This window comes from Dreissena polymorpha, chromosome 11, assembly GCF_020536995.1.
Source record: "Dreissena polymorpha isolate Duluth1 chromosome 11, UMN_Dpol_1.0, whole genome shotgun sequence".
Lineage (NCBI taxonomy): Eukaryota > Metazoa > Mollusca > Bivalvia > Myida > Dreissenidae > Dreissena > Dreissena polymorpha.
The window spans coordinates 17,580,080-17,604,213 of NC_068365.1; the positions used below are offsets into that span (position 1 = coordinate 17,580,080).

The 24,134-nt window shown below is 42.1% G+C and overlaps 1 protein-coding gene and 1 long non-coding RNA gene across 2 annotated transcripts; both read right to left on the reverse strand.

The window, feature by feature from the left end:
* Window positions 1–1,615: 1,615 nt before the first annotated feature.
* On the reverse strand, window positions 1,616–2,415 carry LOC127851062 (uncharacterized). The gene is made up of 2 exons (XR_008035644.1): window positions 2,349–2,415; window positions 1,616–1,814 (listed from the first exon to the last, which is right to left on the reverse strand). It is a non-coding gene; the product is annotated as an uncharacterized LOC127851062 (long non-coding RNA).
* Window positions 2,416–19,143: 16,728 nt separating this feature from the next.
* LOC127849649 (uncharacterized) lies at window positions 19,144–20,046 on the reverse strand. The gene has a single exon (XM_052382394.1). It carries the CDS (start codon window positions 20,044–20,046, stop codon window positions 19,144–19,146), a length of 903 nt encoding a protein of 300 aa, XP_052238354.1.
* Between the last annotated feature and the right edge of the window lie 4,088 nt (window positions 20,047–24,134).

A 24,134-nucleotide genomic window follows, 5' to 3' on the forward strand; every position in this document is an offset into this window, starting at 1 on the left:
ATTGGTGCATCCTTTCCTGCAGCATAATCGCCAATCAGACCGTCCGCAAGGTCTTGAACAAAGTCCTGCATGTTGGGCCACTCACGCCTGACTGCCTCTGGGTAAGATTCTTTCGCAACTATGTATGTGTTCAGCGCACTGCCCATCATAAAGTGGAAAAACAGACATCTCCACCATTTTCTCGACCGATGGTTGATGATGTGGTATCCGATCATATGGTCTTACAAGTCCATCTCCTTCATGAACCGCTGGTAGTCGCTCAGCATTTTGGGCACTTCCACAGGTTGCTGCACCGCGTTACCAGACCTACCCATGTCAGCAGGGGTGTGGAAGTTCTACAGGACCATAACACACTTTGTTTCCTGCCAAACACAACAGGAAAATTCCTCTTTCTGAGTTACCAGGAACTCATTTTTGCTCAGCATTATATTCCTTGGTTACAGTGCAGTGGGCAGACCTTTCCTGTTATTATGCACAGTGTCTCAGGCAAACACACAGTTTAACTAGGTCGGCAGTTCTTTAAAAGAACACGTCCCCTTCAAATTTGAATAAAAGGCACTTTTCCCATAGGTATAATCTGTTTTGAGAAAGATCACAAAGTTCCCATACAATTACACACAGATTTATTCATAAAAGTTGAAGATGAAAGCGTCACGCGGAACAGTGTTTCGCATCAAGAATTAAGGAAGAAGAGCCGAACCTGGTTACATAATACATGCAGAATTAAGACTCCATACAAGGCATCACTTTCGATTCTAATAGGCAAAGCAGATGTAACATATGACTTAATAAGTGAAAAAAATCATCAATGGCAATATTTGTACATCATAGCAGGCTTTGAACAGGATTCGAACAACTTTTTTTTGGCACATTATAGGTAAAATCCATCTAGATGCAGCATTTCTGATGTCATTTGACCCAACAAAAGGGGTTGCTTGCACGAAAAAACAACACACTTGACTTCATGACTCAAAAAAAGTCATCGTCAGACATGAGCTTAACATCTTGTGTCACATCTGGACTTATGATTCTTCGGCTCGAGTTCCGTCTCGGACAGGCTCCGGAAAGTGTCAGTCTGGCCTGGGTGCTCAATTACGTGCAATCTGAGAAAACAAAAAGTTTTTTTGTGCATATTTACCCAAGACGGTGCCAATTAATGTAAGCGAGAAACAATTAGAGTAAGCCATCAAAAGTCTTTGTTGCTTTATTTGCTGCAAATGGATAAGTCACCACGCCGGCATCACATTGTCGGGCACACTGGTAAAGTTATCGCCACAAAATGTGGTTTTAGAGCTGCAGTAATTGTAAAAAACCCAATTTTCCTAATTTTGGTGACATAAGTGTAGTTTAGTGAACAGTGCCGGACTGGTGTAGAAATTGTCCATAAAAACTCGCAAATTGGTGTTGTTTAGATGGCCAATGAGATTATTTACAACTCCAGGGGTTCCACTGGCCCAAAAAAAGTTGTCGCCACTTTTTCGCGACGCGAAACTGTCAGTTAATCCGACCTTATTAATTATGACAATCGTCTAAGAAACCTTACAACATCAATGTCATTGACTATATTATTACTTTTAAAAGTATATAAATACATAAATAATAATAAGTTACTTCATAAGTCTTAATAAACTTTATTTATACATAAAAACATTGGTTTGCACATGATAAACAATCACATATAACCATCTTCTTTGCCAGGAACAGCACATTTGCGCGTGCTGCCTTCACTGCTGCCTCATTCTTTGAGATTGATGATTTGCTGGCAGCCGCCATATCCTTCCGAAGCTGCATCGCCTCAGCAGCAGTCTGGTGTTCTGAAAAGAAAAAATAAATAATACCATGAGACTTTGTTTTTATTATTTTCATACTGTATAATCAAATTTCAATACAAACAATACAGCTGGGAAGCAATGTGAATATGCACTTTAAACTAAACAATTTGCTACCACACACAAACATACCCTTTGTTTTTACATGCTTAGTTAAGGACTCCTTTTTCATAACGTTACAACCAGATGTAAATGCATTTTTGAACTAGCTTTTAACACAGTAGTCACAAAACATTGTCTTTGTTTTCGCATCATATGAAATGAAAGGGAAATCTGACTTCCAGCTATCATTGAATTTTCGCTTTGCTACAGAATTATCATGTTTTTGCAATTTTGCAGGATTTTCATTGCTTTCATTTGTTTCAATTTCTAAAGCACCCTTTCGAGGATTAAAGAAGTCATGAAAATGATTGCTTGTGAATATGTAATCATATGTGTCTTTATATACGAAAGCCATCAACATAAACTGTGAAAAATATGAACAATCTTTAACTAATGTGTAAATAACAATACACTTACCATGGTATTGATTAAAGAGTAGCCGCCTTATATATCGATATAATCATTGATCTTTGTGCAAGTTTGTTCTAAGTGTTACATAATTGAGTGTTCTTTATCATAAAAGAACCGTTAATCAGATAATAACCCCCATAAAACTTGACAATAGCAGTAAAATCACCGACTGTAACACTTTCACGCTTCCGTGATTTCAGTGCACTCTATACTGTAGGTCGCTTACATCGTCGTAAATCAATATTTACAACTGACAAACGCTGGCCGCTTATGCTCGGTCGCGTGGTTTTCGACTCGCAGTACATTTTCGGATAGGATTTTACCGATTTTTTTAAATTCGCCACTTTAAAAAAATTGGAGCCACTTAAAAAAAATTTGCGCCATTTGGCGCCAATGGCGATCGACAGCGGAACCCCTGAACTCTGTGTGACAGGCCCTTCTCCTGGTCTTCCTCCTTCCCAGTGTACACTTGGAATTGGTGAATGTACCCTGCAGGTTTTTTTTTAGAAAAAGGGGAAGGCGCTGGACGCTGGGTAAAAGGGGAAAATAGAGCGCGAAAGAGACATATTTGGGGAAAAATAAAAAATAATGATTTATTTCAATGTCTATAACTAATCGACAGAGGCATGTCTCTGTCACTATTATTGTGAGTTTCATGTCTCCTAGAGGGATTGTCCCCTAATACAGAACCAGTTGTGGCATAGAAAATGTTTGGGCCACTACTGGATCCAAATAGCTCGCAATATTTACACATAAACCCATGTTTAGTTTGACTGTGATATAGCCATGGGTATCGGGATTCGTATCCTTGAGTAGATGTAATTATGGGAAATGTTTTCAACTGTTTTTCTGTACTGGGGCCGGGGGGCGATGCCAATTTTGATATTTCAGTTTCATTATTAATGGGTAGACGATCTAGATCTGCTACAGTATTGGAAGGAGAAAGTGCGACAGCTGCCGATTATCTACTTTCACAATGTTCGATGTCGATTACCTTTGAATCTTGCTGTGTTTTAACGGTTTTTGATGAATCATTCTTTAAAAATGTGTGGATGGGTTTAGTATTTGTCGAATCCGAACGTTTTATTTTTAACCAGGTTTTCCGAAGGAAAAAACTGGTTATTAGATTGGCGAATGCGGGCGGGCTGGCGGGCTGGCTGGCGGGCTGGCGGGCGGGCGGAACAAGCTTGTCCGGGTCATAACTATGTCGTTCATTGTCAGATTTTAAAATCATTTGGCACATTTGTTCACCATCATTGGACGGTGTGTCGCGCGAAATAATTACGTCGATATCTCCAAGGTCAAGGTCACACTTTGAGTTCAAAGGTCAAAAATGGCCATAAATGAGCTTGTCCTGGCCATAACTATGTCATTCATTGTGAGATTTTAAAATCATTTGGCACATTTGTTCACCATCATGAGACGGTGTGTCGCACGAAAGAATCACGTCAATATCTCCAATGTCAAGGTCGCCACGACTAAAAATAGATTTAAAAAAAAAACAAACTTACAAAGGGGGTTAATTTTGTTTGTTCATTTCAAAAGTTCAGTTTGAGTTTTCTCCCTTTATCAGATTTTTTTCACAATGAAAACCTGGTTTTGTGACAATTTTGTCCCTTGTTTTCGTGTATGAACGCCAATTGTGAGACATTTTTTCTATTTTCACGTTTACATCTATGCTCTTTTTTAACCCGGATGAAAATTCGACTGGTTTCCGGTAATTAATTGACGAAATACCCCACTCGCGCAAGATCGGAATCCAGTGAAATAGGCAGGTGATTATTGCGGTCAGTTGCCCGGATAAAATTTCCATGACGTATTTATTTAATTGCTATATTTAGAATCACTGGGGTTCCCAGTTTTGTGTGGTCGTCGTCAGAGAGAGAGTGGGATCGTAGTGCAAATAAGATAAGTGTCGACTGACCCAAAGGAAAGAATATCTTTGAGAGGAAAATATTATATTTTGGGGAAAAATGATATTCTTAGAGGGGAAATTGTGTTTTTTTGGGGAAAAATTCTGGTAGGGGGAAGACGCCGAATATTTGCGTCACTTTCTTATTAAAAAAACCCTGCCCAGTTTCACTTTCTGCCAATCTCCAAACTTTTATTCCCCGCTTTGTTGGTTTTAGTGGCAAATACTGTCGAAAGCCAAGACGTCTCTTGAATTTGTTCATACACTCGTCTACAGTGACATTGTGGTAGGGGGTGTACACGGCCTTGAAGTTTTTGTTCAAATAGTCCCAATACCATCTGATTTTGTTAAGTTTGTCTGGTTTGGCTGGAGGTGGGGCTTCGTTGTTGGTCAGGTGTAGGTAGCGCCAGATAAGGTTGAACTGGTCCCAATGCATGATGGTGTTGAAAGCAGTACAGAACATGCGCTTCTTGATCCGCCAGTAGTCATTCCTTGACAGAAAACGCATAACACCCATGCAAAAACAGAGGCCAATGAAGGCTTTCATAGCAGGATTGTCCACTGGCACCCAACGAAGAGCGAAAGGTGGGGTGGGTTTCGTGCCCGCTCTTGTTCTGCATAACGGTTCGTCTCGGTTACCAGATGTTGCCACAAATCCTTGGTCCGGTTTAGTAAGAGCGACCATTGTCGGGCGAATATGGTTGTATCAGCAAATAATCGTCGTGCGACGATAACCGGGTTTAATAGAGAGCGACGATTGTCAATTGACAGCGCGTTGTTCGACATACTGTCGAGCGACAGCAGTCCACCCCTCACACCACGACTGCTCGTCGCTTGACGCTTTGTCGGCACCCAAAACCCGTGCAAGGAGACTCCCAGACAGTCTGCGACGGCACCAAGATCGTCTGATCACTTGTAGGACAATCCCAGACAGTCTGCGGCGGTTTCAGAAGGTCTCCCAGACCAGCTTGGTACCTGCAGGAGACTCCAAGAAAGTCTGCGACGGTGCAAAGACCATTTGGGCACCTGCAGAAGACACCCAGACAGTATGCGACGGTGCCAGAAAGTCTTAAGGACCGGCGAGGCACCTGCTGGAAATTCCAAGACCGTGTGCGACTGTGCCAGTCTCCAAGACCGGTGGCACACCTGCAGGACACTCCCAGACAGTCTATGATGGTGCCAAGACCGTCTGGGCATCAGACAAAGAATCCCAGACTGTGCCAGACAGTCTCCCAGAACTCCGGAGCACATGCAGGAGATTCTCAGACAGTCGGGTACGATGCCAAGACCGTCTTGGTACCTGTAGAGACTCCCAGAAAGTCTGTGACGGTGGAAAGACCGTCTGGGCACCGGTAGGAGACTCGAACACGGTGCCAGACATTATACCACGTCGGGGCGCAAGCAGGAGATCCCTAGACAGTCTGCGACGGTGCCAAGACCGTCAGGGCACATGCAGGAGACTCCCAGACGGTGCAAGAATTTTTCCAGACCGTCTGGGAACCTGCAAGAGACTCTCAGACAGTCTGCGACGATGCAAAGACTGTCTGGGCACCAGCCGGAGACTGCTAGACAGTCTTCCAGACCGTTTGGGCACCTGCAGTGACTCCAAGACAGTCTGCGACGGTGCCAAGACCGTCTGGGCAGCTGCAGGAGACTCCCTGACAGGATGCAATGTTGCAAATAACCTGCAATAGTGTCCCAGACAGTTTGCGACGGTGCTCAGACCGTCAAGGCACATGCAGGAGACTCCCAGACGGTGTCAGACAGTCTCCCAGACCGTCGGGGCACCTGCAGGAGACTCACAGACAGTATGCGATGGTACAAAGACCGTCTGGGCACCTATCGGAGATTCCAAAATAGTCTTCGACGGAGTGAGAGACTGTATGGCACTGTTATCGACCGTCTGGGAGTCTCATGAAATTGCCCAGACGGTCTTGACACGTCGTAGAATGTATGTGAGTCTCTTGCATGTGCTTTGCTGGTCTGGGAGACTGTCTGGCACCATCGCAGACAGTCAGTCTGGGGATCTCCTGTATGTGTTCTTACGGTCTTGACACCGTCGCAGACTGTCTGGGAGTCTCCTGCAGGTGCCCTTCCGGTCAGAGAGACTGTCTGGCAACGTCGCCGACTGTCTGGGGTCTGTTGCAGGTGCCCCGCCAGTTTGAGAGACGGTCTGGCATCGTCAAAGACTGTCTGAAAGTCTCCTGCATGTGCCTAGACGGTATTGGCACCGTTGCAGACCGTCTTTGAGTATCCTGCTGGTGCGCAGACGGTCTTCACACCGTCGCAGACTGTCTGGGATTCTCCTGAAGGTGAAAAGCATCATTGTCATATTGGAGGCATTACATTAATTTAAACATAGAAATGGTGCAGAATGATATCACATGTATGTTTCTTTTCAACGTTGTGTAAGTCCTTCTTGGATTACACGATAACCCAAATGCTTTAGTTATAGATTCCCCAGTGTCCATTAATTTCTTTGCCTGATACTTGATGAAGGCCCGCTGCAACTGGTTTAAACGGTCATTTGCTGCTCTTGCGTTCGGCACATAAAATGGTCGGAGGCTTTCTCTTATACTCTCGTCTACCTGCTCCAGGTCTGAGATGTATCTGAAATAGAAAACGCGAAGTGTTTGTTTTGTTTATACTGATTTCTTTTAGCTCTATTCTGTAGAAAGCAAATGCCAGGCTTACCCTTAAATTACTAGTCCGCTTTCTGTTGCAACATGGCGTGCATGTATGTGTGCCTCTACCCGGATGCAAACTCGGTTCGCAAGGGTTAAGCTGCAAGCACGCCAACTATTGAGCTATATAGGAACACTATTAGTTAAAGAAACATACTCGAGTCAATTCCTGGAACCAACCAGTACTGAATAACGAGGATAAAGAACGGATGACCTTTACGGGGTTTGAATCAAGTTAAAATACATGAAATAGTGTAATATGTAGATGAAGATGTTTTCACGTTTATCTTTCTTTTCTTGGTCTGTGAGCTGTAGAAATTGGGGTGCGCCGATGAAACTGGGATGCCTCTGCCTATTCCTGTAGAAATTGGAGTGGCTACCGGGAAAGCAGATGCAGGGATAGAAACACTGACTGCACTTAAATCGTAATCCATGTAAGAAATACCACTACTTTGATGTATGTTTAACGCAGCGACTGCCGCTGTGAATGCTATAATTAATTGATTAGTGACAGTAGAGTTAGAGGTCTGGTCGTCAAGAGCTTTCACCCTTTTTGTAAGCTGTTCTATTTTACTGTCTTGCTGCTTTACATTATTTTCTTCTAAAGCTTGGATTTTCTTCCTAAGTTCTTTATTTGCACTTCTTAGAGAATTCACTTTTTTCTCTAATATCGCAAGCCTATTCCTGTCTGCCTTTATATCTCCTTTTACGGATACCAACGACCTGCCTAACAATTCCGTGGTCTCCTTCACCAGAGCCTCGACAAAATCCCGCTCGCATGCAGTATTCATGATATCGCTGCTAAAAAGAATAAAGTTTGTAAGAGAAAATATAGCAATACAATTAATACTGTAAGAAAAACTCCGGATGTAACTGTGCAATGTACTTAAAAGTGCAAGAACAAGTGACTTCTTACCTTATATGTGTTTTGCAAAATAATCCGAACACTTTCCTGGTAAACTAAAGAATGCCACAAAAGCTAGAAAAACTGTTTATTAATGTAAATGCAAGAAAGGGAGGAGAAAGAAAGCATTGTATTTAAGTTTGATGGAAAAATAAAATTTTGGGGATCATTTAACAAATGTGTCTGTTCACTTCAAAATCTATAAATGACTGATTTCAACACGTGTTATTTTTGTCCCAGTTCATTGCCTGCCCCTTACTGTCCTTTTTCTGTCCCCATTGTGTCCCTTGCCTGTCCCTTTTCTGTCCCTGTCCCTTACTGTCTCTTCCTGAAAGAAAGGTGGGAGAAAGAAAGGGAAGTATTTAAGTTTGATGGAAAAATAAAATTTTTAGAGATCGTTTTACGAATCCATCTGTTCACTTCAAATCAGATATCCGTCTTGCCAATTACAAGTTGATTCTGTTTTATTTTAGCTAGATTGTTTTCCATTAAAATGTCATTACCATAATTTTTTAGTAGAGAAGTGATATATATTTATAATCGCTGTTGTTTTACTAAGCAAATATAAAAGTTTAAATTTATATCAACATTATTTTTACAATAATACATAATTGACTAGTTTGGCTATTTTCTGTTGGTTTAAAAAAAATACTGATACTTTTTTAGCCGGATTTTTTTCGAAAAAATCTCGGCTTATAGATTGACGTTGTCGGGCGGGCGGGGGGGGCGGGCGGGCGGGCGGGGTGGCGGCGTGCTCGAAAATGTTAAAGTTCTTATTTCATGGTATAACTTTGGTATGCTTGGACCTAGAGTCTTCAAACTTGACATGAAGGTTGGCCAGGATTAACAGATGACCACTGGTCATTTCAAGGTCATTCATTTGAAGGTCAAGGTCACTGTGACCTTCAATATAAAAAATGTTAAAGTTCTTATAACTTTGGTATGCTTGGACCTAGAGTCTTAAAACTTGACATGAAGGTTGGCCATAACTAGTTAGTAACCACTGGTCATTTCAAGGTCATTCATTTGAAGGTCAAGGTCACTGTGACCTTGAATGTAAAAATGTTAAAGTTCTTATTTCATGGTATAACTTTGGTATGCTTGGACCTAGAGTCTTCAAACTTGACATGAAGGTTGGCCAGGATTAACAGATGACCACTGGTCATTTCAAGGTCATTCATTTGAAGGTGAAGGTCACTGTGACCTTCAATATAAAAATGTTAAAGTTGTTATAACTTTGGTATGCTTGGACCTAGAGTCTTGAAACTTGACATGAAGGTTGGCCAGAACTAGTAAGTAACCACTGGACATTTCAAGGTCATTCATTTGAAGGTCAAGGTCACTGTGACCTTGAATGTAAAAATGTTAAAGTTGTTATAACTTTGGTATGCTTGGACCTAGAGTCTTGAAACTTGACATGAAGGTTGGCCAGAACTAGTAAGTAACCACTGGACATTTCAAGGTCATTCATTTGAAGGTCAAGGTCACTGTGACCTTGAATGTAAAAATGTTAAAGTTCTTATTTCATGTTATAACTTTGGTATGCTTGTACCTAGAGTCTTCAAACTTGAAATAAAGATTGGCCAGTACTAGAAGATGACCACTGGTCATTTCAATGTCATTCATTTGAAGGTCAAGGTCACTGTGACCTTAAATGTTAAAATGTTAAAATTGTTATAACTTTGGTATGCTTGGACATAGAGTCTTCAAACTTGACATGAAGGTTTGCAAGCACTCTTAGATGACCACTGGTCATTTCAAGGTCATTCATTCTAAGGTCAAGGTCACTGTGACCTTAAATGTTATTGTTGTTCATGTATATGCATGCATTCAAAACATAACACAAGCTTTGCTCATGCCTTGAAAAGTACTTACATTTCATTTTGACCTTTGAACAATATTTCAGTAATTTAAGTATTGCATTGACAAAACACGAAAGGTACTTTCCTGTCATTTAAATCAAAAATCCGGCTTCAATGCGGTCATCTCCGACCGCGGAACTCTTGTTTTAAAACTTAAATATGTATGTATTTGAAATTATCATGCTATCACCATGAAAGATCTATAATACAATATTTAATACTGGCAACAGTTTCTAAACTTCACTTTTGTTTTGTTCTGTTACATGCAGGATGTCTCTTTATTGTCTGTTTTTATTTGTATATTGGCTTCTCAGATTTGATATTACACTACACACTGTTAGAATATCATCAGTCTGTGGTAAAAGTGTAATTGGAAGTTCTCCTTCGATAATTCTGAAAGTCTTTAAACGTCGAATCACCTGTTCAATAAGAATACGCAAATTGTAAATGTTCTAGGTTTTTCGAACAGCGGCTGAGGTCATTTGGGATTGTCCGCGGTGACCTGGTGGCACATACAAAGAAATTGACCCAGATGAGCATTCCTCCTAAATATTTAAGCCTTTTTCAGCCGCGATCACTGAATAATGGGGCACTTTGTCTATGAAACCACAGTCCAAAGTCAATGCTTTGGCTGAAATTCTTCCAGTATAAACTGGTGACACATATGTTATCGCACTGTTTGGGGCATATGCGACAAGTACTTTTAATGTATTGTGGTGTTTGTAGTCGCTCCATGTTATACATTGCATCTCAGCATCCTTCGGCGCTTGATACAAATTTCAGTAAAATCTATGATACTGTTCAAGTCCTGAATGTGTTGCATCTTCCTCGATTTTGATCCGATTTATGTGTCTTCGTCTGTCATAAATATTGTTGTGCTTAAAACTTTAGCACTTGCTTTCAACCATGTATGAAATATTCGTCTACAAACATTAAACTATTTGGAAACAATTTGCTAGATAACAACCAAGTAAACCAAGGCGGAGACGCATTAGCATGAAAATGGATAGCACAACACTAAACAATGAGAAATCACAACACTCTCTTTAAGAAATCAAAACACTCTCTTTAAAGGAAACACATTTTTTTCATGGGAAAATAAGGAATTTTATGCTAAACTGGCATGTAAATTGATGTTCAAATTACTTTATCTAAAGTTTCCGGAAATTTATTTTCTCGTGTGAAAGTAATTGAAAAGAATATCAATCAATATTTAAAGAAAACATGTATTAACAAGGCTATTGTCAAGCAATATGGTCCCCTACTGCCTCCACCATTGTCAGAAATTTCACCATTGTCAGATTATTATTTTTTGGGTTGCCATAGCAACCACAATTTTTGACGTAGGAACAAAATAAAATGACGTGCATAATGTCCATATTGCCATCTATCCATGTAACAAGTTTTATGAAAAAATATTAAGAACTTAAAGTTATCACAGGATCCAGAAAACCACCATTTTCAGCCGTATTTCTAGTCTATTTGTTGTCAAAGCAACCATAATTGTGAAAAAGTTATCGCAGGATCCAGAAAAGTGTCACAGACCCAAAGACACACAGAGCGCAAACCATAGGTCCCCTCCGGTGAAACCGGTAGGGGACAATAAAAACTAGGAACTAATGAAGTCATGCTGATACTTTTAAGGTATTTGAATGGGTTCAGCTTTATGTCGTAAGCATTCAGACATGACTTTGACATCATTTGCAAATGGCAACAGTCCTTTCTGGCTGTTTCGCTTAGCCTCCTGAAGTGTTCTTAAGGCATTGGAAGACACTTCATCTGTCCAATCAATTTCAAATAATTTGGAAAGCTCGATGATTGCAGATTCTGGTTGTTTGTTTCGAATCATTTTGAAATGAGAATTTAAGGCATTTCTGAAGTGTTGGTCCATCTTTAAGGCTCATGATATTGATATTTCTGTCGAAGCCTGCAACGTTTTTGCAAGATTTTGCAATACATTGGAAAGCATCTTGATACATGAAATTCTCCAAAGACTTCATTATTGACCGAACACGATTGCATGTTTCTCAGCAATCTAGCCACTTCTTTTAGCTTCTGTGTACAGTTATTGTGTTTTTATTATGGCCCCTTTTTGTGCAGAGCTACATGTATTCACTTAATGCAAAAATTGTATCATCACTTTTGACTATACGACCTATTCCGTCGTTGCGCATTGACTTGCTTACTCTTCTTAAAATAGTACTTCCTTCTATTGATTTAGGTAGAAGCAGGCTTCTCTCTAAAGAATGTCTTTTCCTTTATCCCACCGCGTTGGCATACTTTCAATTGTTCTTTTCTCCACCGCATTCTTTTCATAACCCTAACAGTAAGCAAAAGATCTATTCTCGTATGCAGCAATGATTTGATTTTGACATTGCCTCAAATTGAGACTCAATGCTACAAACAGCTTCACTTGGTCATCTCGCAATTCTTTCAAATTATGGAGTTGTTTCCCAATGTTCCTTATTTGTTTATAAAACTTTTCATATTGAAAAGATCTTTTCTATCTTGTTTATCTTTTATGCTGTGAAAGCAAATGTTCTTAGTTTGGTGTGTGGGTTTTTGCATAATATGCAATAAAGCCCCTCTTATTGTTTTGTCTGTAATCACTGTTATTTGTTTGAGAAATTGTTATGTGTGTTTTGTGTGCACCTTTGATGATGATTCGTCGCGCTTATTATATCAGTTAATGACCTTGTGTTAGGTTGCATCGAAGGAACTGTAACAAGTTGGATTTCTAGAAGGTCATACTCACATGGCCGTCACTGTTACGTATCGCGTCTCTCCGACAAAGATCATTCAGGCCTTTCCAGAAGCAGCCTTTGCGAATACCTACATTTTTCATAAGAATGCGTGTTACAGGAAGCCCTTTTATTGGCCCTTTTTCAGCTTATGTTGCAGTACCAATTACCTCTGCAAGGGAGTTTTGGATGATGTCGGAAAAATAAAATGTGATGGCCATTTCCTTGTTTCTACCACATGTCATATATTAAAAACATAAAAAATATGCCATTTTACAGAGAGCCAAACACCACTTACCTGCTGGTTGGCTATTAGAATAATTGGATCGGCAAAAGATAATTAGCCACCTGGGAAAAGAAAAGATCGAGATAATTATACTTATATAGGCACATGTTTTTATAAGCCGAATAAATCTCTGTTTACTGTGTTAGTCCCAGGGTTGGCAGACGATTACCCATTCTTTGTGACGTTAATGTATCACATCAGATACGTCCAGAAGAAGATGCATTATCCTATTTAATGAAATACATTTGAAAAACATCTCATTCAAAAGGCTCAATTCCCGTGTAAAGTGTTGTATAGGGCTCAAAAGGAGTAAGTAAGTCTCAGATATTATTAAATTTATAACAGTTTACAGTGATAACAACCCATTACAATCGCAACATATTGTTTTGTATCACATGCAGGTTAATTAACATCGAAGACGGAATATAATTAAACCACTGCGCGCAATCACCTTAGCAGACAAAACAGAGAAACCGCTATAACAATGATAACTATCAATAGACACACAATGACACCGATAATCGATTGATATGTACATCACAGGCCTTAAGTGTCTCTTAAATTGTTTTGCGATATTTTCAGTTTGCAAAATTTTCGACCACCCTCATTAATATATGTATCACGGAAAAAGCAACTTTTTGCACAAACCCACTAATCTGCTGGTACAAATAAACATGACCCATTTATAATCCTTTCAAAATCACACACCGTATCAACCGTTGTAATTTAATGAAACATATCATTGGTTGATTTAATGGAACATCGTAGTTTGTACCGAGGTGATTAGTGGGTTTTTCTTAACTCGTGCTTTTCCGGGATAGATCTATTTCGGAGGCGTCTTTAATCCGCTGTTCAAAAGTTTTTTATTCTTGGTCTGACGTGCAATTAACCGGTCCTGACTGGTTTAGAGATTGCAGCGAATGGTTTATCACACCTAATCGAGATAAGAATGTCGTTAGGGTGTGTTAGCATGTGTACTGTGTAATCGATTTCATGACATGGAAATTTTAGCAAACAGAATCGGACCGACTGTTTGGGATTTTCAATCGGTAATTCATGACCCCAATCGGTCTAGGACCGACAAAACCGAAACAAATATGACCCCTGGGAGTAACATACTGTTTAGTGTAAGATCTAGTTAACCTTCTATTGGTATGATATTATATTACTTAGGATGTTTTTAGAATGAAAACATATATATTAGTAATACCCTAACCACTTTCCTTTCATTGAAGCGTTATTTTATTCCAAACATGACTTTTAAAAGCGTTTTTTAGTTATTGAACATCAATAAACTTTTCAAATCGTTAAAGAAATAATAAGTAACGTGTGTCATCATATGAGTCGCGTTCTGAGAAAACTGGGCATAATGCATGTGCGTAAAGTGTCGACCCAGATTAGCCTGTGCACACATGCTAATCAGGGACGACACTTTCCGCCTAAATTGGATATTTGCTGAGAAGAGACTTCATTCAAACGAAAAATGTCATAAAAGCGGAAAGTGTTGTCCCTCATTAGCCTGTGCGGACTGCACAGGCTTATCTGTGACGACACTTTACGCACATGCATTATGCCCAGTTTTCTTAGAACGCGACTCAAATTGACTATTCATCATGCTTCTGGAATGAATCAGTAATTTTGTTTGATAACAATTTCAAAACATTTCCACTACATAAAAGTTGATGACAACATTTTGTTCTAAATTGAAAGGCATTAAGATACCAAATAAAAAGGTACCAAAAAGAGTGTGAACGGCATTAAGTGGGTACAAAGTGCATATAAAGCAGCACCCTGTTACGATTATATCACGCTAACTTCTTTACATCTCATCAAATTCTCACAAATTCCTGATCATACGTTTACAGACTGAACAATTCTTATTGGCATCCTTAAAGGCATTGTCTTTCACAATGTCGATGTTCAGAGTGTAAGGAGGACTATGCAGATATCTGTTTAACCCGCTCTTTATAGATTCAATGGATGTGGTTTTGTTAAGCCCCCCATCTCGTTTTCGTAAACCCATGTAGACTTTTCTAAGTTGTTTTGCAAGCTCATTAACTTCTAATGATTCGAAGTCAGGACTCTGATCCTTTTCACATAGGTAAGATTTCAGTATGTTTGCACATTTTTTGTTTGCTCTTAAAGTGTTCTGCGAGTTTAATTTCAGTCTCTTGTTAGCAATTTCTTCCGAAGAAGTGTCTGCAAATCGTTTAGAGGCAGCCATACTTCCCCGTTTACCAGACCACAATTTTCTGCTCTTTAAGCTCCTTGTTGATAACAAACCCAAAGAAAGGAAAAGTGCTGAAAGTCCTTTTGTAGGTCACAGACTACTAAATATATTTGAGCAGCCAGTTATTGTCCCCTACCGGTTTCACCGGAGGGGACTTATGGTTTGCGCTCTGTGTGTCCATCTGTCCGTCAGTCTGTCACACTTTTCTGCATCCTGCGATAACTTTAAAAGTTCTCTATATTTTTTCATAAAACTTGAAACATGGATAGATGGCAATATTCAGATTATGCACGTCATTTCATTTTGTTCCTACGTCAAAAATTCTGGTTGCTATGGCAACAAATAAAAAAATATTCTGACAATGGTGGAGCCGGTAGAGGGCATATATTGCTTAGCAATAGTCTTGTTTTATACAGCCTCATATCGTTCAGCAGTAGAAACTCCAAATGCCCTGTTGAATCGACGATTCGGGGCGGCCATTTTGAATGTTTCTACTGCCCCATATAGTCTACTGACGCCATATAGAATATATGGGGTCAGCATGTGACGTCAAACAACCAATGAGAGAAGAGTATTTTGTAGATGGCGTGATGTTATTGTATGTGTTGAAAATATTTTCACACTTCAAGGCTCTATATAGTTTGACATTTAGTTGTTAATGATAGTATTTGACAAAACATGTTCATGTGTTAAAATACTTTCACACTTCCATTCTCTATATAGTTTGACATTTAGTTGTTAATGTGAGTATTTGACAAAAAAAATTCATGTGTTCAAAATATGTTTACACTTCCATGCTCTATATAACCTGTAAGTCAAAGGAAACGGCCACCGTAGATTGGTAGCGGATCTGTGGTAGTGGAAACGCAATGGCTTCACAAACCGGAGATTGCTGGTTCGATCCCCCGCTGCACCTTACCTACTAACTCGTCTTTCGCATGAGACGTTAAACGGAGGTGCAGTGTACTAGGTGCTATACACAGGTGAAGTAAATACTGGTAGTACTTACCTGAAATAAAGCTGTATCTGTTCCCGGATCCCTCAGGCCAGGAACGTAGACACACAAAACACATATGATGATCAACGATACAAAAGTAGACGTCCGTCTAGGTATAAGGCTACAGTATGACTGCTGATTATCTGCATTCGTTTCCGGTCAATCGATTAGTCTCTGCCGTACTGTTCCGGTTACACACCAGTAAATTTACCACACTCCTCCCCATTTTATCCAACGGGAAAGAGCCAGAGTCCTTTTTCAGTCTTGGTAACTTGTTACTTCATCAAAAATTTGGCCTACACTAAAGTTCCGGGCCCTGGTGATACTTTATTTTGTATTCAATTCTGCAATGCTCCATTAATTGTCCACTAAAACAGACTAGAGGAGTAAATTGTGCCCAGCATATAGTTTTTCTTTAAACTTATAATTAACAACGGAGTTTTTCCAAACTTTCACTTCCATTCATTGTCTATACACTTCAGTTGTGATCCTTTCTGTTAAAATTAGTGTCCTAAACATTAAAATATTAAAACTCCATATTCAAAATTCAATAATTGGCCACACGAATGTCATATTACATTAGGCTATTTATAGCCCAAACAGTTGAGTGTAATTCCTCAAAGTGAGCTGACACACATCCCGGACCTCACTATCCCGATAGGACGCAATCACGTTGGCGACGTCCCCTAAAAAGGATGGAGTGCACATCCGAGCCCCAGCTGGTCGAAAGTATGGCGAGTCAGTTTCGATCAACAGCCTGTTCGCCGGGACCCTCCGGACTGCCGGTTTCTGCGCCTCCGTGAAAAGCCGGGCTTGTCCTGAATAACTAAAGAAACAGTTAGGGAATGCCTTACACTAGCTGATCACTACCTCTTGCGCGCCGGTGAAACAATGCAGCACCACTTTCTGCGTCCGAGCAACATTGGGCTTTAATAATTCCAGACACTCCAGATAGAGCACTCCGGACTGCCGATCCTCCCCATCACGGATATGAAGGATGATTGGTTGACAAGGGGATGACAATTCTAATATCCTTGTGAGAACTTCCTCCTGTAGCCCCCAAGTATCTGCTGGCTCGGTTCGATCCAACCCAACTTCTCCCAATGCCACTACTCGTTCATTCCTCAGGAGTTGTTTTAAATGACGGTAGAGCTCAGGGTTGAATCTTGCCGCTTTCCGGGGATGTAATCCCACCGCGACACCAAACCCAGCCTGAGCCGGGAAGGATGTCGGGTAGATCTCGGGGTCACAATAGATCAGGACACCTCCTACCACATCCACTTCAACTTGGGGTCTGATCCCCACATCTGCATCCAGAATGTTCCGGATTTCTGAGTAATACGGCATACCCAACTTCACTAAGGACCGGTCCAGGTGAAAATGAGAATCGAAGGCCGCAATCCTGGTCGTTACTGGTCGTCCTGACGCTTGGGATGTGCTCCCCCTAGCCAACGAGAGGTTTGCCTGTCCGGACACTGCCAGATACTCCCTAACAGACATGTTCAGTATATTAGAAACAGCATGAGCCGTTCCACGTCCTACAGGGTCCGTCACTGCCACAACCGGGGGTGTCGGGGTACTTGGATGCTCCACTTCAGGGATTTGAACAGGTAATCCAGCCGCAGCATGAGCCGTTCCACGTCTTACAGGTTCCGTCACTGCCACAACCGGGGGTGTCGGGGTACTTGGATGCTCCACTTCAGGGACTTGAACATGTAACCCAGCCGCAGCCGGGACGGTACAAGAGGTACGCTGACTGTCCAGGTTGAAGAAGTACACTTGCCGATCCCTTGGAATATGTTTCAGTAGACCGACAAGGACACGCCAATGAGCAAGAAGAGCCTGCGAGTTTAGACGTTGGATGTCGAAATCCACTTCCGGCCATCCTGATTGACGAGCGAACTCGGACAACCACTGTCTATCCACATCAGATAGAGACACCTCCGCGTTGATGCCTAAGTCATTCTTCTGGGCAAAATCTAGCAGGGTACCAAGCCGATCATCTCCGACGAGTTGTAGAGCGAGCCATCTAAGCCCTCGCAACCGAGCTACCTGCCAGGCCGGATTCGCCAAATTGCCTAGCTGGAATCGCTCAGGAAGGTGCCTCCGGTAGACGTGTCTGCTTAGATGGCGAGAATCTGACGTACATCCCATTAACGGACAACGGGACGTTCGCTTCTTTTTCATGGGCTCTTCCATGCGGCTACCGAGTCTAGGCCAGACTGAGGGTTTCAGGATTTTCCTCACCGGCACACACTCTGGCACGACTGGTGTCGATTCAGCTGGTTCCTTCCTCATCGGATAACTCCTTTTCCGTGGCTCCCTCACACCATATGAACTATTGGTAAACACCTGGGTAGGAATTACCAATGGTGCCAGGTTCCCAGCCTCGACCGGGACCCTAGCTACCCCAGCATTAGAGGCTCCAACCGAAATCGGAGTCCCCTCCACCGGAGCACGTCCTTCCTTGATCAGTGGGGTATCTTCGCACTGCCCCACATCCTCAACGACGTAGAACTCTCCCACTTCATCCAACGCCGCGAAGAAAGAAGAAGTTGATGGATCTTCTTCTGGCGCTATAACCGAAAGCACTTCGGTCTCCATGGGCAGCTCTTCGTCGTCTTCCACCTTGATTGCTCCCAGCGACACAGTTGCCGGGACCCTCAAAGCTGTGGCCGGTAGAGCCGGAAATCCGGACTGTAATCCCGAAAAAGTCTTCGGTCGTCCAGTTGTCTTCCGTACCGTACCTCCTCTTTGACGAGCATTCAGCGACACTCCTAGGCAAGTTTTCTTGGCCGCAGGTTTGCCGAACGCCTTCGACACGAATTCTTTCGAGCAGATTACATCTGCATGGTACCGGAGCTCAGAAACAAAACGATTCTTGCGCTGCTTAACCGCAATATCATATTGCCCCTTGATGAGCTCTTGAATCTTCTCATGTGGCAACCTTGAGGAGTGAACCTGTCCCAGGGCATGCACCAGCTCCCTTGCCGTGCCATACAGGAGTTTGCCTTCGGAGTTGGCTACCTCCACCTCCTGTATCACCCGGGCCTTCTTCTCCAAAACCTGCCTCCACCCTCGTTTGGGACTATCTGTTGCCGAGCCGGAGTCAGACATGCTAAAACAAATAACTACATTTTACAACTAAATTATTACGTATATCATTCACTATCGAGAGTAAGCCTTCAACAATTTGGACACTTATATTTCCTTATCCTCACACCTTCTTCCTCACTCACATTCACACATCTACCATGAAACCACTCATCACACCAATCGCACTGAATCATGAACGAACCGTCATCTGGCTGTCTACACAAACAATATATTGTCTCGTCGCTGTCAACACCTAACAGTCCAGTCAGTCGGTCAATTTCTTGATTGGCCCATTTAGGAAGATTTGTTTCCTTGCAGATTTTCAACCGGTCATGATTAATTGTCTTGACCACATTTTTGTGTCTTATTCGGTACAGATAAGGAGATATCTGCTGTGTCACTATTCCTGGTCCGTCCCATTTGAATGACAATTTGTAACATGTCCCTTTCTTGTGTGCGGTATCCAGCATATATACCGGATCACCCACCTTGTAAGTCTTGCTGTTGAGCCGGAGATCATAATCTCTTTTCCTTGTTTTCTGCACGGCCTTCAGTGTTTCTCTAGCTTGGTCATGCGCGTCTTTTATAGAATTCTCCAGTCGGGACACGTACTCCGATTCAGTTGTAAATTTAATCTTCTGGGAAGGGAAGACCAAATCAGCCGGGGTATACACTTCTCTCCCTAACATCATTTTGTTAGGAGTAAACCCAGTACTTCGATTTACAGATGAGCGTAACGCACCTGCTATCTGCGGTAAGTTGACATCCCACGAGTCTTGACGGTTTGCTGTAAAACACCGTACTGCCTCCATTAACGTACGGTTATATCGCTCCACTTTACCGTTTGCGGAGGGGCGATAAGGGGTCGTCCGTTTTTTATCTATTCCCAGAAGACAGCACACTTCCTTGAACAGTTTGCTTTCAAAATTTGTGCCCCTATCTGTGAATATCTCGAATGGAATGCCAAACCGGGAAAAGAATTGATTCACCATTGCTTCAGCTGTAACTTCGGCAGTAAGTGACGGTAACGGGATACACTCAACCCATTTTGTAAATTGATCTACCATCATTAAAATATATTCATTGCCGCCTTTGGTTTTCGGCAAAGGTCTCAGAAAATCCAAGTGAACTCTTTCCATCGGAACACCAGAGTGAAAAATTTGCATTTCCCATTTGGCTGTTCGATTTGGTTTCTTACTACGAGCGCATTCCGAACATTTTTCAATGTAACGTTCAATGTCCTTCACCATTCCCTTCCAGTAGTATTTCTCTTGGATCTTCCATTTTGTCCGGTCTATTCCCTGATGACCAGCTAAAGGTATATCATGATGGTAACTTAAAACCGGTGCCCGGAGATTCTTTGGCACCAGCAGCTGTTCCAGACCGCTCTCCGGATCAAGCCGATAGATTAACCCCTCTTTCATTGTGAAGCATGTACGGTTAATCCAATAAAACTTTTCTGTAGCACCAGCTAAAAATAATTCCCCCTCTGATGGAGTAACATGGTACATAAGCCAGCCGTGCAACAACTTAAATTCGTATTATTCTGCTTGAGCTTCGCAGAACTTTGTCTCCGATATTCTGCTCAATTCCTCTACCCGAACAGTGTTGATAACCTCATTCATGTTGCCTATTCCTGGATCCCATACTTCCCGTGTCTTCTCCTGCTCATTCGCTATCGATTTTGCTAATGGGATCGCGTCATCGACATCCTCCACAAAATGCCCCCAGTTTCTTTCTGCCCGTTTGCAGTAGTCACACCCCCACAAGGCAAGTGTTCCAAACCATGACCTAGAACATACCCCTCACAATCATCTACGATGGGACCCCTGGATAAAGCATCAGCATTACCGTGCTTTGCCCTTGCCCTATGTTGAACTTCCATGTTATACTGGCTAAGTTCCTCCAGCCATCGTGCAATCTGTCCTTGTGGTTCTTTAAAACGGAGTAACCATGTTAAGCTGCTATGATCCGTGCGCAGAGTGAAATGACGACCAAGAAGATAATGACGATATTGCCGGGTAAAGCGAACCACAGCTAAAAGTTCTTTTCGGGTCGTGCAGTACCGTTTCTGTTCTTTGGTTAAGGCATACGACCCGTATGAAATGACCCTTGGTTGTCCTTCTTGTACCTGGTATAGCACCCCTCCAATTGCTACCTCGGAGGCGTCTGTGTCCAAAATGTAAGGATCCTTGTCATTTGGCAATCCCAATACCGGGGGAGTAGTTAAAGCAGACTTCAAATCCACAAAAGATAGTTCTTGCTCTGGACCCCAGCTAAAATTCTTCTTTCCGGTGATAGCATACAATGCCCTTGACCGGTCTGCATAGCCCTTGATGAACATTTGGTGATAGTTCACCAAACCTAAAAATCTTTCCACTTCTTTAGACGTCTTGGGTGTCGGCCAGTCCATCACTACTTGAATGTCACTTTCTGACATAGTCAATCCATCCGGGCCTACCCATCGGCCCAGGAACTCAACTTTCCTTTGAAATAATACGCATTTCTTGGGTTTTAACTTCAATTGGTATTTTCGGAACCTTTCAAATATTGTCCGTAGGGTACCAAGGTGGTCTGTGAAGCTTTTTCCCATGGCCAAAATATCATCTAAAAAAGCCAAGATTTCGTTCCACGTCAGCCCTTGCAGAACTAGGTTTACTACTCTGGAGTATGTCGCCGGGGTATTGCATAAACCGAATGACATTTTTGCAAACTGGAATAAGCCATACTTGGTGCTGAAAGCTGTCTTTTTCCTGTCTGTCTCTTTGATCGAAATTTGCCAGTAAGCGGAGTTAGCGTCCAGTTTAGAAAACCATTTCTGTCCGGACAGCATATCTGTACAATCCTCAATGAGGGGTAATGGATATACATCCTTCTTAGTGACATCATTCAGCCCCCTATAGTCCACACACCACCGCACCGACCCATCACGCTTACGGATCAGGACTGGACTCGCGCTCCAATCAGAGTACGATGGTTCAATAACACCAGCTTCCAGCATTTTGTTCAAGTGCCCTTCTTCCTCCGATACAAATGCCATTGGAGTTCTCCGGGGTTTTTGCTTCACTGGCCTGGCATCACCGGTGTCAATTTCATGTTCCATGGCTGTAAAATTGCCCAAGTCATATTCATCTTTAGCGAAGACATCTTGAAATTCAAGCAGCAAAGAACGCAACTGTTCCCTCTCGTCGCCGCTCAAATGTTCGCTGGATCTTTGCCAAACATCTGTCAAATGTTCCGGTAACTCCCGTGCGTTTTCCTGTTCCACCGTGTTAATCTCTCCTACACACAGATATTCTTCAGGCAACGCAGACATTACCTCTACTGTCTCCGCTGTCCCCACACACATTTTCCTCTTCAACCTAACATTGTGGTCACTTAGGTTAAAAACAGTCACATTTATTTGTGTCCCAGTATGCAACGACCGGGATATCAGTAGGTCTTTAATGTCGGTCCCTTCAAGTATGTATGTTCCAGGTTGGTCTTTAACAGTACAAGATACAGGCATTACGCATCGGGGAGGGATTTTAGTCAATCTAGAGACCGTAACCTCAGATACCCGTGGAGTATGTGTTTCCTTACAAGTCATGTAAAGAGTCTGTCCCCCTATACTAATATACATATCCGGGATATTAATGTATGCACTATACTTTGTCATAAGGTCCTTTCCCAGAAGCATGTCATTGTCAATAGGGGCCACATACACATTCTCACAAATCTCCCTATCACCCATCTTAATCAATATAGGACCAGCTACAAAACCGGTCATTTTCATGTCTTTTCCCGCTGTCCTTAAGGTCACGTGTTTTAAAATGGGTATGTCATTACCAATTTTATCAAAAACGGTCTGCGAAATAATGGTTACTTGTGCCGCCGTGTCAATCACAGCATCAATATCCAAATGTTGTATTTTTTTTGGAATTCTGAACAGAGTGCTGGTAGTCTGAACCTCATGGACTTGTACTTCCTCTAAGGTATTCGTCTGGCCATCCACTGGTTGGATCGAAGTTAGGCCTCTGACTCCGACCCACTGCTGTTTAAATCACTGTGACTGTCTACAAAGGAAACTTGCTTGTCCTTCTTCGCAGCACGTTGCAGTTCCGGGCAATCTTTCCGCCAGTGCCCAGTGTTTTGACAGTTAAAGCATCTTCTTTCACTTTCCGGAGAACGTGACCTGTATTCTCCAGATGAAGACTGCTTGATGGGACATTCCCTTTGCTAATGACCCTTTTTATTACATTTGTAACAAATCATCTCCGATGGACTTCTGGAAGGCGATGGAGAAGTTCTTCGTCTTGGTATTGAGGATAATTTTTCCAGTTTATCCGCAATCATATTAACTTTCTCTTCAAGACGACAGAACCTCTTTTCAAAGTCCTCCATTCTATCCTCTTCCCTTTTTCTGGTTATCGCTGGCGGTGACTTCGGTGCCGTGACTGCTGCAACCTGCACTTCCGCCACCACTCCTTTAGTAATTGTCTCTTGTTTGTTGTATATTAGTCCGCGGGTGTATTTCGCCCACTTTACTTTGTCTATAGCCTCCTCCATGGTGGTAGGTCTCATATTCGCCACTCCTTCCCCAACATGTTTATCGACTAGGCCATGACAAAACCGTAGTATGGTTTGGCGATTCATGTGTTCATCAGGAAGATCCCGGAAAGCATGGGTCGCCAAGGTCATCACTCTATCCGCCCAATCATCCAGCAACTCGTCTTTTTGCTGACAAGCATTAGAAAACTTAATCATAGCTGTTTCAGGGAGTTCCTGACAACCAAACCGCCTTTCCATCTTCTCCATGATGGCATTGTAATTGATACCCAGTATCTTATCAGTTATCAGAGTATGGTAATCACTTGCCGTGTCAGTAAGACACAAGCACAAATAATCCTTCTTCTCCCTTTCACTCCAATCATTCACCACCACATAGCGGTTAAACTTGCTTTTAAACGACTTCCAACTACCCTTCCCACTATACACCAATGCCTTTGGTTGTTGGGTCAGCCTTTGTCGTCTGTCATCCTGTCGGTGAGTTCGACCAACATGATTCTCTCGTTCGGGCACGATGACACCCGTACTTGCC

Excerpts from the sequence above, each read along its gene's own strand:
- LOC127849649 (XM_052382394.1), bottom strand. The coding sequence starts at position 20,046 with ATGGTGAATCAATTCTTTTCCCGGTTTGGCATTCCATTCGAGATATTC.